This window comes from Lutjanus erythropterus, chromosome 2 (genome assembly GCF_056507025.1).
Source record: "Lutjanus erythropterus isolate fLutEry1 chromosome 2, fLutEry1.hap2, whole genome shotgun sequence".
Taxonomy (NCBI): domain Eukaryota; kingdom Metazoa; phylum Chordata; class Actinopteri; order Lutjaniformes; family Lutjanidae; genus Lutjanus; species Lutjanus erythropterus.
The window spans coordinates 41,301,600-41,319,772 of NC_139318.1; the positions used below are offsets into that span (position 1 = coordinate 41,301,600).

Consider the following 18,173-nt stretch of genomic DNA (forward strand, 5'->3'; position numbering starts at 1 on the left):
AGGCAGAGGGGGCTCGGCCCCACCACCATACTGCTCACCCCGAAACCCAGCACAGGAACTGGACCTTTCCCAGCACCGAGAGAACACGTTCAAACTGGCAGAGTGTCCAGGACTAAGGAGTTTTGAGAATGCAAAGAGCCTAACTCAAGCAGAGGGTCCAGTAAGAGTTTGGAAACAGCAGAGCATCCAGAAAGTGTCTGGAGAAATTGCGAGGCGGCTACAGAAAACGTGACGCTGGCAAAACATTAAAAGCAAGATCCAAAAAGATCCTTCCTGAAAACACCCGGCGCTGTCAGGGGATCGACAGGGTGTCTGGGTCCAGCTCAGTACCGACACACGGTCCAGAAAGGGCCTGTCCATCAGCAGAGCGACGGTCTAGAGTTCAGTAAAGGTTTGATCCCACCAGAGCTCATACAGATGTGGAGCTTTTCTCCCTCTCAGTGATGGTTGTTCACTCGTCCTCCTCCTCCGACTGTCTGTGTTTGAAAACTCACAGCTCACTGACCCCCTCTCTCTCTTTCTCTCTCTCTCTCTCTCTCCCTCTCTGAACTGAATCACTGACTCACTCACCAGCTCACCCACTCACTCACTTTCCTTCCTTCCTTGCTTTTTCCCTTTTTCTGTACCTTCTATTTTTTCTCTTTTCGTCTGTCCTTTTTTTCCCCTTTCATTTGTGACAGAATAAGTATTCTGAGCCTTTACTTAAAGACGATATTGGACGTTTCTTATTGTCGTCAAACCCCATTAAAACATCAAAGTAAACAATGAACTGATCCTGTCAGTACTGTCTGTGTATTAAAAGCCTGATGTGTCTTCTTCCTCTGCGCCAAAGAGCTCCATTGTTGTCCAAAAACTACCGAACACATCACATCAGTGAGTCAAACTGCAGCACTGAGTGACATGTTTCTTCAACAGCATGAATGAACACACACACACACACACACACACACACACACACACATACTAGAGCTACTCCGGTCTGCAGCAATATGATTTCGATTTGATTCAATTCAGGGGTCTATGATCAATATTAGATGCGTCCATTTAACAAATTCAGTTACATTTATGTCACAAAAAGCAACTAAATTTTGTGACACAGACGTGCCCTGAGAATTTCAAAATAAAGGCATATCTTAAAGATGATAGATCAATATTTTTCTTTCGCTTTGATCATATTAGATCAGTGAATTTTAAATCAATACATCAGTCCAGATCGATGTATTGTTATGCCCCTAACACACACTGTACTTTATCTGCACTCCATCCCACTCTGTCCTGCTGCTGAAAATACTCACTAGAACACAAACTGTGGATCAGTGCCGCCTCCAACAAATGCTCACTTTCCTCCTGATTGCGTAACATTTGATAAAGACTACAACGACCAGTTCGAGGGAAACTACTGAGACTTTTATTTTTCAGAAATTAAACTTGATATTTATGAAGTGTTTTTAAGATTTTACTAACGGGTTTGGGACTGAGGTCTATGTATCCTTTAGCCAAATGATCTTTTATCATCGGTCATCACTTTTATTTGTTGTTGGTTTTATTTCATTTTGTCCTAAATTTCTTTTTTAAGCTTTGACTCTGATTTTATTGATTATTTGTTGATGATCATTTTAGTTGTCTTACATCTGGTGTTTGTTCCATTTTTAGTCTTGTCTTGTCTTGTCTGTATGATACTGTATGTATTATTGTATTAAATCATGTATTATTGCCTTTTATGTACTATTCCTTTAATCCTATATGTCTGTATTTAGGCTGATTCTAACCCACTGTGACTTTGGGTCACTACTGTTGTCTTTAAATGTGTTATATGAATAAAAGTGACTTGACTTGCCTTAATTATACAACATTTGATTTATTTTACTGTTTCTATTTGTATTTTTTAAATCATCTTATCTATCTTTAATTATCGTTTGCACTATTTCTAAAATATTTTCTTTCAGCAGTTCTCTTATTGATATATAAATTTACTGTGTAACCCTGCCTTCATTTAAATCTTTTGAAGTTTTTAAATGTTTGTCCTGCTGTTCTAAAAATGAAACTGAAGATCCCAAGAAAAATAAATTCCTAAGTGATGAGGCGATGACATGAGTGGATGTCCCAAAAGTCCTCATTCATAAGTGTTTTCATGTTGAAGTTAATCCAGCTGCTGGCAGTTTTAAAGCTACTACAAGGAACTTGTTGATTTTGGAGGCCCTTCCTCTGCCATAACCACAAAATATAACATCAGTAATAAAATAAAATTTAAATAAAAATCCTCCTCCTGCTCCTACTTTTTTACTTGGCTGACCTAGGATGACTTTGCCTGGGAAAATGTAAACACAGACGTCTGGTCTGCAGGCTGTAAATCGCTTCAACTGATTTCAAGGAGAATCCGACCTGCTGGCAGGAAGAATAACCGTAAAGAATCAGCCGATCTCCTCGCTGATGGTCTCGTTTGTTTATGTAGGTCGTATAGAGGCATCAGTATTAAACTGAGACTTTTAAAAACATGTTGTAGGTTTAACCAGTTTAATCATGTTTAATCTACAGCAGTGCATCATATTTAACTCTAATCATATAATTTAAAAGCAAAATGACTCCTGCAAATATAGCTCAGTCCTCTGGGAGATGTAGTGAAGGAATTAGCACAATATTTCACTGAAAAATAAAAGTAATAAAATGAACATGAACAAAGAAAACTCAGATGAGGAAAAAGTACCTGAAGATTTAACTCCTTATTCAACAGTTTATCTTAATGTTTCATCATGACCTGAATACACACCCTGTCATGATGCTACTGGAGCTGATACTGGAGCCGCTGGTGGTGCTGGGATGGTTCAGTCAATGTCAATCTGAACTTTAATTACTACAGAGAGAAGCCTGCAGGCAGACACAGCTCTGCCCTGCTTCTACACTGCTTCTGAAGTTAATTACTCTGTGTGTGTGTGTGTGTGTGTGTGTGTGTGTGTGTGTGTGTGTGTGTGTGTGTGTGTGTGTGTGTGTGTGTGTGTGTGTGTGTGTGTGTGTGCTTGTGTTACTCATGTGGTAAACATGTCACAAAGCCACGTTGGTGCATGTGGTCGACAAGATTAGAAATCAGCGACTGTTTTGATCATTAATCATTTGTTTCTGTTGTTTTTCAAGCAAGATCTCCAGTTTTTTTCTGCTTCCAGCATCTCAAAAAGACCAAAGTGGACGTCTATATTCTGACATTTTGAAGACAAAACGATGAATCAAATGACCGAGAAAAGATTGGATTAATCAATTATTAAATAACAATAATAGAGTCATTACAGCTGCTAGAACAATACTCAGGTATTGGAAATCAATGAAACTCCCAGAAATGAAAGAACATGACAAAAACTGCCTCTTATGAATCCATGCTGACTAGAATGACTGATAGAGACGACGCCAACGGACCAATCTGGGGGGATTTTTTGAATTATTCTGCTCTGTCTGGGGGCCCTGAAGTGTGATTGCTGTTTTGTCTTATCCTGCCTATTTTTGTACTATTTTTTTTTTTTGTTTTTTTTTTTAATCATTTTTATTATTATTATGTTTTTCTAGCTTTTTATTTGTTTACTCTGGTTTGTTTTTGTCTGTATAGCTCAGACCTGGGCAAAATGCGGCCCAGGGACCAGATGCGGCCCACTGAAAGGTTTCCCATGGCCCACAAGCCCGTCACGAAAATACCAAAAATGAACCATTGTCAGACCTTTATTTTGAAAGGGGTCAGTGCTGTGTTCATTGGTGATGATTATGAACTGTATCTTTTATATTAAACTGTAACTTTAATCAAAATCAAAATATTAGCCCACAATTCAATATGGCAGTTCAGAAAGGGTGATCCACAGTAGTAGTGCTCTATACAGAACACTTCTGATCATTTCATTATTAGGACCTTATATATATATTTGTATCACGCCCATGGCAGTCTGATCAATTTCTCATGTGGTCCCCCATTAAAAATAATTCCCCCTCCAGGTAAATATAGAATGTCCAACAAACTAACCTTATTTTTATAGCACTTTTCTACAAACAAGGTTTACACAGGGCAAAAAACCCTTCAAAAGAAAGAAAAAATAGCAGTAAAGGGCAAAACAAAGAAAACGCAATTAAAACAAAGACTCTAAAGTGTCAGAGCGCAGGTAGTGGTTCACATAAAAGTTTGTTTTTAAAAGAGACTTAAAAGATGATAATAAAAGAAATAATAAGCTGCATGGCTAAGTCTCCAGGGAATTAATATAAGTCAATGTAATGTCCACAAACACACACACACAGACACACAGACACACATCCTGGATCATCTGTGATGAAGCAACAGAACAACGGCGATCACTGTGTCATTTTTAGAAGCGTTTCCATGGCGTCTTTTGAAATCAGTGACTGGTATCCGAGCATCACGACTGACCTCTGACATGACATGAACCAGACTTCATGTAACGGTGAACAAAAGCCGCCCCTCTGACTCAGCGCCATTGTCTCTAAAATGGGTCATCTGGGTCGTGGACGCCCAGAGAAGTAACAACAGTCACCAAAGGGTCCAAGAACAGATTCAGTTGTCTCGACTGACTCACAGAAACCCGCCTCATTTCATCTGAACTGTGACACATCGCACATACATTAACGTCAGGGATAAAGTACAGTGAGGAGATCATTAGGGTGATTCAAGAGGCCTCCTGCATCACCCGGTCAGGGTTTATTTACACATAATGACCCCTCCCTGTTTGCTATCCCGCTTATTACACAGCTACTTACTAAAAAATCAATAATTTGACACAAGATATTGATTTAAAAATGATTTGATTTCTTCCACTACATCCTTCACAGTCCATGATCAGAACTGTGTCCATACCAGCGTCTGACAGTCAGGAAAAAACACTGTATAGTGCTGTAACTGACCAATCAGAGTTGAGCATTCACAAAAGCTGTGTAAAAAATAAAGATGTCTTTTAATTCGACTGACGTGTGGTTCTTTAATATCACGAAATGGTTGAAAACTTTTGTTTACTTTTGTTCTTTAGATAAGCTTTGAATTTAAGACACTCAAAAACTGTGTTAACTGCAGGTTCACAGCTCACTGTGACCATTTTTTTTTTTTTTTTTAGGTTCTAAAACTCCAGAAGTCAGGTTTATCTAAAGAAGAACAGTAAATTATCTCAACTAAAGATTATAAGTCAGCAAAACGTTTTAAAGGTTATTTTAAAAGAAGTTTGAGCTGGGCTCAAAGTGTCCTGCCTTGAAATTTTAAGTCGCTTCATCTATTTATTCGTACTCATTGAAAATTTTGTCTAAGATAGATTAGGAAACAATTTCTTAAAAATATAACAATAATATATATAATGTGAAACAGTTAGTATGATAAAGCTTTGTTATTATATAAAGTACAGAGTTATCTACAATAACTGCTCCTGACTGCTTGGACTCCTTAAGCTACTTGGAAAGTTTTCAGGTTTGTGAGGTTTTCTCTGATATATTTTACCTCTACAAAGGAAGTGGTGAGTGTAAAGTTAATATGACCAATGGACTGTGAGAATAAAGTTCACCCCTAGTTGAAAAATATCTTAATTCTCCTTTAAACTGCGTTGTTTGGCTCCCCAACCTTCGCCAACTAAATTATAAAACTGAATACACAACTTCCTGTGACGATTAAATTCAATTTAATCTGAAAGGTTTTGTTCCTTATTATTGTGGTGTCATAATTATGACTTACTGTGTTATATTCATGAATATCTTTTAACTATGACATAAGTTATAATTCTGACTTCACATAATTGAAGTCTTGTATTATTATTGTCCAAAAATCCTTGATAAATAAAAAAGAAAGCTCTTGTTGTGAATTACATTATGTAATTAAGTACCTTATTATTAGCAAAAAGGCCTTGATAATCAAAAAAAAGAAAAATAGTGTGCTTTTATTCTGAAGGCAGGACAAAAAGTTATTGTTACTGTTGAAAGACGGCAAAAGAAAACACATCTTCCCTCTCAGTTTACTAATCCAGGCTTTGGTTTACTGAACCACATCAATAACTGTTAATCTACCATGAGAGCCTGAGGGGCTCAGTATGAACACTGGACACTGATTATTAATTAACCAGAGAAAACATCTATAACCACCCTGTTTATAGACTAACACCAGCCTTCACAGTAAATGAGACGCAGCTTTAAATGACAGTAAGAGGCAGGCTTAAGAGGAGTTAATTCTGTTCTGTACTCTAGTTGTTTTACTGAGTATATTTATGAATGAATTTATTTATTTATTTATTTATTTTAATTCTTAAGATACTCAACTTTTTTCCTTATTTTTACCAGTGAGTTAAACTGTCATTTCCCACAAAGGATCAAATGCGAACACTAACTGTAAATCTATTGGAGGGTTCTAGACTAGACTCAGCTGATACACTTACAATTAAAAGAACAATCTGTCCAAGTAGAGAACTGGCGCCACAGACTGTTTTAAATAGGTAGAAATCCTATTGAATATATGATACGATTGAAACTCTGCAGGCTGCAGAAACTCCGCAGGAGCGCAGGACGCATGCAGCATCATAATTTGACAGTAAAAAGCGACATTAAGTTCTCCACTGATTGATCAGCTGTTTATAACTGTCAGTTGTCTGTCAGTGTAGACTTTAGTCCGTGATCCTGAAAACAAAAGTGCACTGATCTGAAAATACACACTTGAATTAAGTGAATAAACATCTGCTCCTTCTAAAAGATTATTATGATGATATGATTTCTTATGACTCATAAACAGACACTTACTCATTCTGCGAACATTCGGCATTAATTTGAACTCTAAATTACGTAAAACAGGCAAACTAAAACAGTTATTCCAGCCTGGAATAGAAATCTCAAAGGTGAACGCCGTGGCTGCAGCGTTGTTTCCAGGGACGCAAGTTTTTTTAATTTAACACTTTTCCTTGATCTCTGCTGATGTGTCGTGGTCATTTTCTGATTTATTCCTTTAACTGAGCAACTGTGTAGCTGAGTCAGTACACAGCAGGTCATCCGAACATGTGAATTTCTACAGATAAACTTAAAATTGAACATACACTCATTGGCCACTTTATCTGGTACATCAGTCCGACAGTTCAGCTATAAATCACAAAGTTTATTAAGCTCTGTGATGATATTTTTTCCATCATTATCTTTATGTCGATTGACTGGCATTAACCTTTGATCTGACTCATCTCCAGTCCAGACAAAGACGACGCTGCTCCTGAAGTGAATGTTGATATAAAATCTAAACTCCTGTCATGACCTTTGACCTATAAATCAGATAAAACAGGTCCTCCAGGTCCTGGAGTTTCAGTAAGAGCACAATATGACTGTGCGTGACTCATGGAGCTATAGGGACTTAACAGTAGAGAAACAATAGAAAGTAATTTATTTCAGGTTGACTGTCTGCCGCCGTTGGTTTGTAACAGAATAAGACTGATGGTGTGTTTGGGTCTGTTTGTCACACTGCGGTGTATTGAACAGGGTGGACATCCTGTGTTAGAGTGAGCAGGGAGGGGAAACGCCCGGGAAGGAACGGGCAGAGGGCTAAAAATACAGACACGTACACGAGGAGGGGTCCAACACAAGGACCAAGGGCCCCTCAGGATCCAGATATACAATAACCCGCCGTCTGCGCACAAGATAATAAAGTGCAAAGATCAAAAATCGCAGTTGCGGCAGCGTCCACGACCGTTACAGTGCTGCTGAATCTGTCTGCCTGCTGGTCCGCTGAAAAATCCTAAACCAACTTCTCCTGCCAGGTGGTTCAAATATGTCAAGTGTCATTTAAAACTAGAAAAAAAATCTAATTTATCATCAAAAGAATATCTGCATTTTTGTTTGGGAAAATATCCTATTTGTCTCTGGTCACTGGATTAAAAAGTTGGTGTGACTCATAGAATCACTACACCAATTGATCAATTATTAACTGACAATTAAATTAATCACCAGCTACTCATCTGTCACAGTAAACTGAATGTGTTTGGGTTGTGGACAAAACCAGACATTTGAGGACATAACCTCAGGCTTCGGGAGACACTGATCAACATTTTCCATCATTTTCTGACATTTTATAGGCAAACAACTATTGATCGATTAAATGAGAAAATAATCGACTATGAATTTATTGTTAGTTGCAGCCACAATTGTTTGATTTCCTTTTATTTTCATGTCATGCACACAAAGTGTCCAGCCCTCATGGGTTACAGTTGCAGTGTTCAAACAATTTCCTTTCATTACAAAGTTTCACAGCCGGGTCTTAAATAGAATATTTTACCTTCTCTCACAAGCTTGACTAATAAAATCTGCAACAATAAAAGGTTCTTTTAAAGCACAACTCAAGTTTTTCATAACTATCCAAACCCCCGGAAGAGGAATCATTCAAATGAAATAAGGATTTAGCCTCATTAGCCCCAGGATGAACATGAAACATCCATATTAAATATCCTTTTAGTGAGTCTCTGATCTGATTTCCTGACAAATCTATTCCAAAATCAAAGCGTTTCACATTTATGTGTGATGTTTGGACTCTAGATGTTCCTGCCAATGGTTTCACACCCTCCCACTGATCTGCAGGTGGTGGTAACAACCAACAAACGTCACAATGATCCAGCAAAACCAGCGAAGAAGAAGCCTGAGAACAGTGATTTCACCGCCAACGACTGCGTCAGTGTGATTGTTGCGCACATGAAGAATTAAGAACGTGAAACGTAAATGCCAGCTGGTAAAAGTGGATGTAAACGATTAAAGTTTTAAACTAAAAAAAAAAAAAATCAGCTTTGTGAATGTTTTATGAGGAAAGAAATGCATCATCAAGGATACAGACAGTGGAAGTAACTAATTACAAATACTCACATTACTGTAATTAAGTAGTTTTTTGGGGTACTTGTACTTTTATGGGTTGATTTTCAAGTCTGTACTTAAATATTAATTTCACCATGTAATGTACTTAGTTATTTTCAAAGTCATAGTTGAGTATGAGTACAATTTGAATCAATATCCAAACCTTTCATCTGTATTTTTGCAGCCAATCAGGTGATCTGATCACAGACGAGCCAATTAAAACAAAGACATAGAACTGAAAAATAAAACAAAATGGTGCGGCAGCAAACATTTGGAGTGAGCATGTTGATGATTAATTATTAATCAATAAATTGTTTTGTTTAGTGGAGCCATTTGTTGAATAAGGAAACTTAAACTCTGACTTTAAATGAGAAATAAATGACAAAAAAACCCCCCCAAAAAACAGAAAAAATAAAATTAGGAAAATAAAATGAGTTGAGTGTGTAATTTTTGAGAAAAATACTTTGTACTTTTATTGAAGTATATTTCTAACACCAGTACTTTTACTTGTAATTGAGTAACATTTTAGTAATGTAACTCTTTCCACCAATGGATACAGATGATGTCATCTTTTGAGTTACAATGAAAGTAAACACAACTTTTGTCCACAGTATGACTTTAAGTTGAAGTTATAATCAAAACACAACTTAGAGAGAAAAGAAAACTTCCATTTAAGTCACAGATGATGATCAACCCCAGGTGGGCGCTGAGGGGTCATTAAAAATAAACAAATTTAACATATTCCAGTTTCAGTTCTGTAAATTTGAAATTAAGACTACATATGCCGTGGCCTTCTTAAGCCTGGGCAGAGCTCTGATAGTGCATATATAAAATACAATACAGAATACAGAAGTGTGCTTAGTGTCAAGTTATTCTTTAAAGCTCTGTGTAAAAACTTTGTTTTAGGTTCAGGTTAGGTGACAACACAGACAGACACAGTGGAGCAGCATCACTTCCTGAGCTTCACTCTTTTTTTAGTTTGTATTTGAAGGGTGTGAACACATCGTAACCACAGAAGCAGGAAGTAGTTAAAAGTCAGCAGGTTGTAAGGAAACTAAAGCCTCTCTGACACATCGCACCACTTTCTGAGGCAAGAGCGGCGTCTGAAGCTTCTTATGCACCACAGAGAAGTTAGTTTAGAGGAGCTGAACTTACGTTGATGTCCAGACTGCAGAGGCTGAGAGAGTCTGCATCTCTGCTGGCCTGTTTCCTCTTCTTCTGCAACACACAAAACACACAAAGCATCGTGTTAGACGGACTTTAAGAAGCGCTGATCGATACAAACCTGCTCTGATTCAGTCCAGTTAAAGTCTTTTACAGCTCCATGAAAGTATGTTTTAATTTCCCACTGAATCAAACAATTCAAACATGATGTGAAGGTGTGGTTTGCGGTGATGAACCCACTGACAGTGAACTGTGCATGGTTTTGCTGTCTGCTTTAGTTTCTGATCACTCTGTTTGTACAGCTCAATAGAAGCACTAATTGAAAGTTTTATAGAAGCCCAGAGAGGCAAGTGAGAAAGAAGAATCAATTTTCTGAGTCTAATTGAAGTTGTTTTATCTCCTCTGTTTATGACTTAAGAAGAAAAGAAGAAGAAAAAAAGGTTTTGTCAGGATAATCTTTCCAAGTTCTTGTGAAACAAATGAAAAAAAAAAGTTTTGTTTTAAAAGTTTTTTTTAATTAACATTCACGTTTTCTTTCAGGCGAGTTTTAATTTCTTTTTGCACTATAAACACAAAGTACATATATATGTTTCTCACCTGAACAAAGACATGACAGTTATGTTACATAACTTGCAAACTCACAATATATATGTACCTTGTGTGTAGAGTGCATGGAGAAATAAAAACTCACCTGCAAGGAAACATGAATGCATTTAGTTTAGAACAGGAGATAGTGGTGCACCTCAACCTCTTGTGGCCAAAATGAGTATTACAACAACAAAATGATCAGGACCAAATCAGTTCTTTTCCACCTTCCAAAACTTTTTTTTCCAACTTTATTTTTCACCAGTTTATTTTTTCTCACTTGTCTCTCTTCTCTGCCTTTCTCTCTCCAAAGAGTTTCATACTTTCAGATTAAGTGAAGAAGGAAAAGTAGGAAGGACAAGAAAAGGAAGGGAAGTAGGAAAGGAAAGGAAAGGAAAGGAAAGAAAAAAGAAGAGGAAAAGAAGTGAAATAAAAGAGAGAAGAAAGGTTTAAGAAAAAAGAAAAGAAAGTTTATTAAGTTTATATTAAAATAATTCTCTTTTTTTTTCAGTAATGTCATCGTTGTGTCAAAGTTGATGTTTTGTGATGTTTGTGATGTTTGTATTGTGTTCAGTAACTGTGGCCATCAGACAAATGTAGTGGAGCAAAAGTGGAAATACACAAATGGACAAAACTGTTAAGACTGAGTAAATGTACTTAGTTACTTTCATTCAGGTCTTTGTATTGACGAGTGTCCTCAGGACAGTGGAGGGGGGTAACCACTATTGGTGCTTTCACAAAATATCAACAAACTGTCATTTTTGATCAGTAATGTGGATTTTTGTACCATCATGTTTAAACTCATCCACATCTGCATCAGAATCAAAGTGCTAACAACATGATGATGATTCGTTGCTTTGAAAGTGAGTCAAGCGCGAGACAATCAAGACTGATTCTGTTTATTTCAGGTAACCTCTGTGGTTACTATGGCAACCACCATTCATCTGGTGGGAAGCTGCACAGGTGTTGTTACACTTGATAAAGAGCCACGCAGTTCCTGTACGCTGCCACGACAACAAAAACAGGAAGAAATCGCACAAACACCTGAAGAACCGGGTTAGTGGAGGAGAGGAAGAGGAAGAGGAGAGGGAAGAGGAAGAAGAAGAGGAAGAGGAAGAGGAGAGGAGAGGAGAGGAGAGGAGAGGAGAGGAAAAGAAGAAAGAGGAAGTTCAAGGAGATGAGAGGAGAACATAAGAGAGGAGGAGATAAGGAGAGAGTAGAGGAGGCGGTGGAGGAGGTGGAGGAGGAGGATGTTGGGATCGGTGTAGCAGAGAGTAACAATTGCAGGAAGTCTGCTGTTTGTTCAGTATTGTGTTGAGATTTTGTTGTTGGCCGGACGTTATATAACCTGGCAGACTTTACCTTTAAGTCGCTGTCGCTATAGAAACCAAAGAGAGGGAGGAGTCTGATCTTCCAGTCCATATAAGGTCTGTCTTATTCACATCAGTGACTGTACTTATTAACTGATACTTCTTTCAGTCACTGGAGTTTAAATATTACAGCGATTATGTTTGAAATGTTTGAGTTAATGTCAATTTATCTTAACTTTTAAGGAATGGTTTGATATTTTGAGAAATACACTTATTATAGTTAAATGAGATAAGATAAGATAAAAAAAAATCCCATCTCTGTACACAAACTATGAAGCTGCAGCCAGGAGACTGTTAGCTTAGCTTAGCTTAGCTTAGCATAAAGGCTAGGAACAGGGTGGAAGCAGCGAGCCTGGCTCTGCCTAAAGTACAGGATAATGTACAGTCAGCAGGTCATTATTGTGAAATAAACTCGTCACACTGATCAATGTCGTTACTGCACCGTAATCTCTGCACAACACACACACACACACAGCACGTTAGGCTGTTCAGTGTGAAAACTAGAGCTGCAACGATTGGTCGATTCTGATAATCAACTAATTGTTTCAGTCATTCTTCAAGCAAAAAATTTGAAACATTTGCAGGTTTCAGCTTCTTAAACTTGAGTATTTGCTGCTTTTCTTTGTCATTTATGACCATAAATGAAGAGTTTTTAAGTTTTAGAAAAAAAGAAAAAAAAAGCAATTTTAAGATGACAACTTCTTGAGATTTTATGATTTGAACAATTAATTGGAGCCCTAATGAAGATATCGCACAAAGTTGCAGCATGAAATGTGTGCAGACATTTGCTCCCTGTTTGTTTTAGAGTTGATTTTAATATTTTACTCATCACTTTTAAATCCTGTCTGAGTCTGGCCCCATTAGCAGAAATGTTCATGTTAATATAAGAAGTATTGACACCAAAGTCTTAAATCTAAAGGCGATTGTTCTTTCTAATCCATTTTATAGACCTACTTTTATTTGATGTCCTCTTTTCATCGACTTTATTGCTTTTATTTGTTTTATTTGTATTTATTTATACTGACATTTTGTGTTTTACATTTTCACATGTTTTATCTTCTTCTTTTACCTTTAACTTAACAACTTTTATTTGGCTTCACACAAAATTATCATTATTTTTTTTATGATTATTATTACTTCAAAAGCAGCTCTGTGGATCCGGGCGTTGCATGGATCACGGCTGTAGTGTGGTTCACGCAACCAAGAACAAAAACACCGGAGCACATTGCAGCTCCATCAGTGCACCTCAAACAATTTAATCTAAGTGAGAAATTGATAAGAAATGTTCCAAACACTTGACGATACGACATGCAAATAAAATATGAAGCAACAAACACATCGTACAACATGTGGCTCAACAATATGCAAAAATAAAATCATATTGCAATTATTTTGACAGATATGGTGATTGCAATATGAGTCACGGTTTAAAAATGGTAATTATTTGCATTTCATTTTCACTCAGAACAATCTGAAAATGACTGAGTTCTGAACCCTGTGACTGTTCCCTTTATGTAAGGAGAATATCTTTTGTAGACCGGGGCAACTCTGCAGCAGCACAATGCTTCATTTATAATAATGAACACATTTTACCTTCTTCAAAACAATTGCACTTGACCATATTCTGATTTTGACAATATTTAGATTAATTGTTCATCCCCCAGTGCGGCAAGAAGATGACGGTTCCTCAGGGTCTCATCAATGTGATCGACCTGTAATGTGTTAGAAGAACCCCTGAATTCTTTCTTAAAATGCATTGTGGGATAAATCACAGCGATGCAGAGACTCACCCGATAATAAACAAACAGACAGCAGCCCATCATCAAGACTAGATCTGCTCCTCAAACACACTCTGTTAACTCTCTCTGCAAACACTCATCTGCTGCTCCTCTTCTTCTTCTTCTTCTCCTGTTCTTCCTCCAGGTCACTTTGTCTTTACCCCAAAGTCACATCAGCTGTCCTTCCTTAGTTTTCTCCTCCTCACACGGCGTCTGTGATCACTTGAGTCCTCTCTCCTCCTCTGAATAACCTCCTGCACAGTCACATTGCTGTTCTCCTCTTTCCCCTTTCTTTTTATTTCCTTCACACTCTGCACACCTCCTCTTCTTTTATTCTCCTCCAGTTTGTCTCTCCACGAGACACGTCTCCTCAGTCAGACTTTTAAGGACCCTTTTCTCGTTCCTTCTCGTCCTCTCCTGTTTTCGACCTTCTTTTTGTCCCCTGTCCTCCGCTCTTCACCTCCTCAGTCACAGTCTAAACCTCCTCAGCGGCTCCTCTCCTCCTCAGCCTGACCACCTCTCTGAGTGGATCAACAGACCCTCAGGAACAGGAACACCTCACAATGAGTGTGTGTGTGTGTGTGTGTGTGTGTGTGTGTGTGTGTGTGTGTGTGTGTGTGTCCACTGGGTTCCCATTGGACAAACAGGAAGTGACGGTCGTCAGGGGAAACAGGGCGTCTATAATTAGGAGCTACAGGAGACACGGAGACACCAGCAGTAGAGACACAAAGGACATAAACTATGGGTTATAAAAATCACACAAAAAATCCTTAAGTATCTCACAAAAAGTGGAAAGTGTGCGCTAAATCAGTGTTGCAAGTATTCAGATACTTTACTTGAAGTAAAAGTACTAATACCAGACTGTAAAAATACTTAGAAGTACAGTATATACTCTGCAGAGAAATGTCTCCTATTATATATTATATTATTAGATTATTATGACTCATGTATTAATGCAAATGATTTTACTGCAGCAGGTGGTTGAGTTTTTTTTTTAACTATTTGTATAGGACTGCAACTAATTATCATTCTCATTATGGATTAATCTGCTGATTATTTTCTCCACTAATCAGTTGATTGTTTGGTTTGTAGAAAATTGAGAAAATAATAAGAATTGCTGCCACAATTACCCAGAGCTGCAAAAGGTTTGTTTTTTCCAACTGACAGTTTACGCCTCAAAAATTATCACAAATAAATTAAAATATTTAAAAGGAAAATCTTCATATTTGTGAAGCAGGAATTAAATATTTTTGCATAAAAAAAACGATTATCAAAATAGTTGCCAGTTTATTTTCTGTTTATGTACTAATCGATAATTATTAGAAGCAGAAGTAGAAAGTGCCACAAAAAGAAAAGATTTAGGTAAGTACCTACAATTTGTATTTTAATTACATAACTTGAGCAAATGTAAGTTTTTTTTTTCACCACTGTGATATATTGAGATCAATATGACATAACTATTGGATGAAGTACCATTTTCGCACAGATATCCATGTTTACAAACACACAAATTGTGCAATAACTTTGGAAAGTTTCCACCATCATCGCTGGCAAATGTTAGCATGCTAACACATTAAAATAAGATTGTGACCACGTCAAACATCTTCTAAACATCAGGATGTTACGTTGTCATGTTAGCAGGTAGCTCACAGGAAACACCAGCCTCCTTTTCCCCGGCACCGATTTTTCAGCATTTCCACCACAAAAATGAAAATACAAATTTCTGTTTTGTTAAAGGAATTCCAACTTTCACTTATTTGCTGTCTTTTCAGTTTAACACACATTTACAGTCACCTCTCACTGATGAAACAAACTCAATCAGATTCTCCTTTGTTCCTGTGTTCTGTGATATTAGAACCATTATGTTCTCTGAGATGTTGTTGAAGGGAAACCCTCTCAGTTTTACCCTTTATTATCTAAACCAGTGGTTTTCAAACTTATTTTGTCAAAGGCACGCTGAAGGGGAAGCTAAATCTCAAGGCACGCCTGTATTCATATCCATGCAAAATAACCTCTATAACACATTATCACTTGAAAAAATGTTATTTTTATTTACTAATGTCCAATGAAACTTGACAAACAACTATAAACAACAACTACAATCACTTATGAAACATTTATTAATAAAATACTTTAAGAATTCATTTTAAATTTTGTAACACTGCATCACAACATGTCGATTTAAAGACAGGTCACAAAATTAAAAATAGTGCTGCACAATTAATCACAATCGCAACAACATCCCAATATGGACAAGTGCAATATCCAACTCACAGAGCCAGAAGGCAAAACATGTGAGAAAACAGCATTATAATGAGGTGCTGCAGAGATGTCCTGGACTACAAATAAATATCACATCATCACGGTTTTATTTTATTTTTTCATTGTAATATGAACATGAAAATTTCCACTTATGATAATGTGACTTTTTTATCAAATCGTGCAGCTCTAAGATACTAATGCACTAATAATTCTCACCATTTGATGGTTGCATGAACAGAGAAACCCGGGGTTCACTTTGAGAGACGGTTTTAAAAGAAATTTTCACAGTAATTTGTCTCCGTATTAGAAAATGAGTGTGTACAAAGAAAGCGCTGACACAGCAAATTAAAAGTTCATTAGTAACATTTTGTATAGTTGCATTTTGCAATAATAAGATCACAAACCAGGACTTTCCTCACACTATTTGGGACCCACTGATCTAGACTCCTGTACCATGTTTTAATGTAGTGATCAGTCATCAATGAATAATGAGGATCATTTTTGTTCTCACCCCTCTGAGGGACCAGCCATCAGGAGAGAGAAGAGAGAAGGAGGAAGTTTTCTTCTGCAGCTTCGACCTGAAACAGATGAGAGACGACATGAAAAAGGAGAAGAGAGACAGAAGAAGGGAGGAGAGAAGTTTAATTCAGCTGTATTCACTCTTCATGAACTCTACAGAAACTTTAACAGATCCAAAAAAAAAAGTCCACATTCTGAACTCTCTGACATGTAAACTGCTGTTCCTCGTTTGAAGGCAGCGTGGTTTGAGTTTGATCAGAGTTCCCCCTGTTGGTGTCTGTTGGTCAGTGCATGTAAACAAACTCGAGTGTCTGCAGAGTCTGAAAGTTTATTTATTTCTGAGACTTTCTGGACGTCACTGCAGAGAACAAAGCAGACGGGCAGGAAACACAAAGTCAAGGAGAAAAACACAAAAATATCTGAGGTCACAATCCTCGTTCAGCCTCAACACATTACATCATCACGCACACGCCCTGGTCTGAGTGTGTGCGTGTGTGTGTGTGTGTGTGTGTGTGTGTGTGTGTGTGTGTGTGTGTGTGTGTGTGTGAGACACAGTGATCCAGGCAGGAGTTCACAGATGGTACATCATGGGAACAGTCCTGCTCTTTAACTCAAACTTCCCCTCAGCCTCTTTCTAACACACTTAAAGTGTTAACTAAGTGGAGAATTTGTGCATCTCTGAAACATTTTGCACCACACAAACGTTTTAATAGGGTTGGGATTAGTTGACACGAAATATTTACACCTACTTTCTGACAGTTGTAACCGTTACGTAACACACAATGTGTCATATCTGCTAATAAATGACCCTTTAGACCGAGGAGTAAAAGGGAAGAGGTGAAAAGTACACACTGTACCGTACTTGAACTCTTAAGTATTTCCATACTGTATACTTCTACTTCATTACATAACACCAAAAGAAAAAAATAAGATGCATTATAATGAATTAAACTTCCAAACAGAATCACAAGTAGCAACAGAAAAATATTAGTGTTAATCACAAGCAGCAATGAGCAGTGTTCAAACAGTTTGGGAGTATTTGGATGCTTGTAAGAAACAAGCATTGATCACACAGTCATGCAGAGGTTACCATACTGTTGGCCAGAGGGACTTGGTCACATGTGGATTTCAGCCCTCAACCTCTGGATCCCCAGAGAAGGCGGCTTACAGACTCCACCGCTGGGGAGACGTGGTTTCTACACACCTTCTTACAAGCTGAGGCAAACTGTTTCAACTCGAAACCCTCACAAATGTCAAAATCTTGGTGTTTCGTCAAATGTTTTGGTGACGTTTCATCAAACACTGAGCATAAAAAGAAAGTGATTTGCATACAGTTTAAATTAGGGCAAGATATTAAATGAATCATCACTGCAGACTCACGGTTTGAGCAGTCTGACCAGAATTTAAAACTCTTGATGTCGACCATCTACAGAATGTCTGTGTTGATTTTGGTCACATTTGAATGAAGACATAGAGGTTAATTAATTGATTTTGCATATTTTGAAAAATATAGAATGATGGACTCTTGAACTGACCACAGGTTGCAGTGAGACAAAATTTTTTGTCATAATTCAGGGGATGTGCTGAAGAAATTTCAGCTCTGTAGGACGGACGGGACATTTCTTGAAGTTTGGTTTGTGAAGTGTATTAATCATTACCAAAATTC

At 37.5% G+C, this 18,173-nt stretch overlaps 1 protein-coding gene across 1 annotated transcript in view; it reads right to left on the minus strand.

Annotated features, from left to right (window-relative positions):
- arhgef3 (Rho guanine nucleotide exchange factor (GEF) 3) overlaps positions 1–18,173 on the minus strand; it is a 37,115-nt gene that overhangs the window by 10,570 nt on the left and 8,372 nt on the right. Inside the window, exons 2-3 of the mRNA XM_084740145.1 lie at positions 16,500–16,566; positions 9,985–10,047 (exon numbers count right to left, since the gene is read on the minus strand). Coding sequence (XP_084596271.1) covers positions 9,985–10,047; positions 16,500–16,566 — 130 coding nt within the window. The remainder of the gene's footprint in view (positions 1–9,984; positions 10,048–16,499; positions 16,567–18,173) is intronic.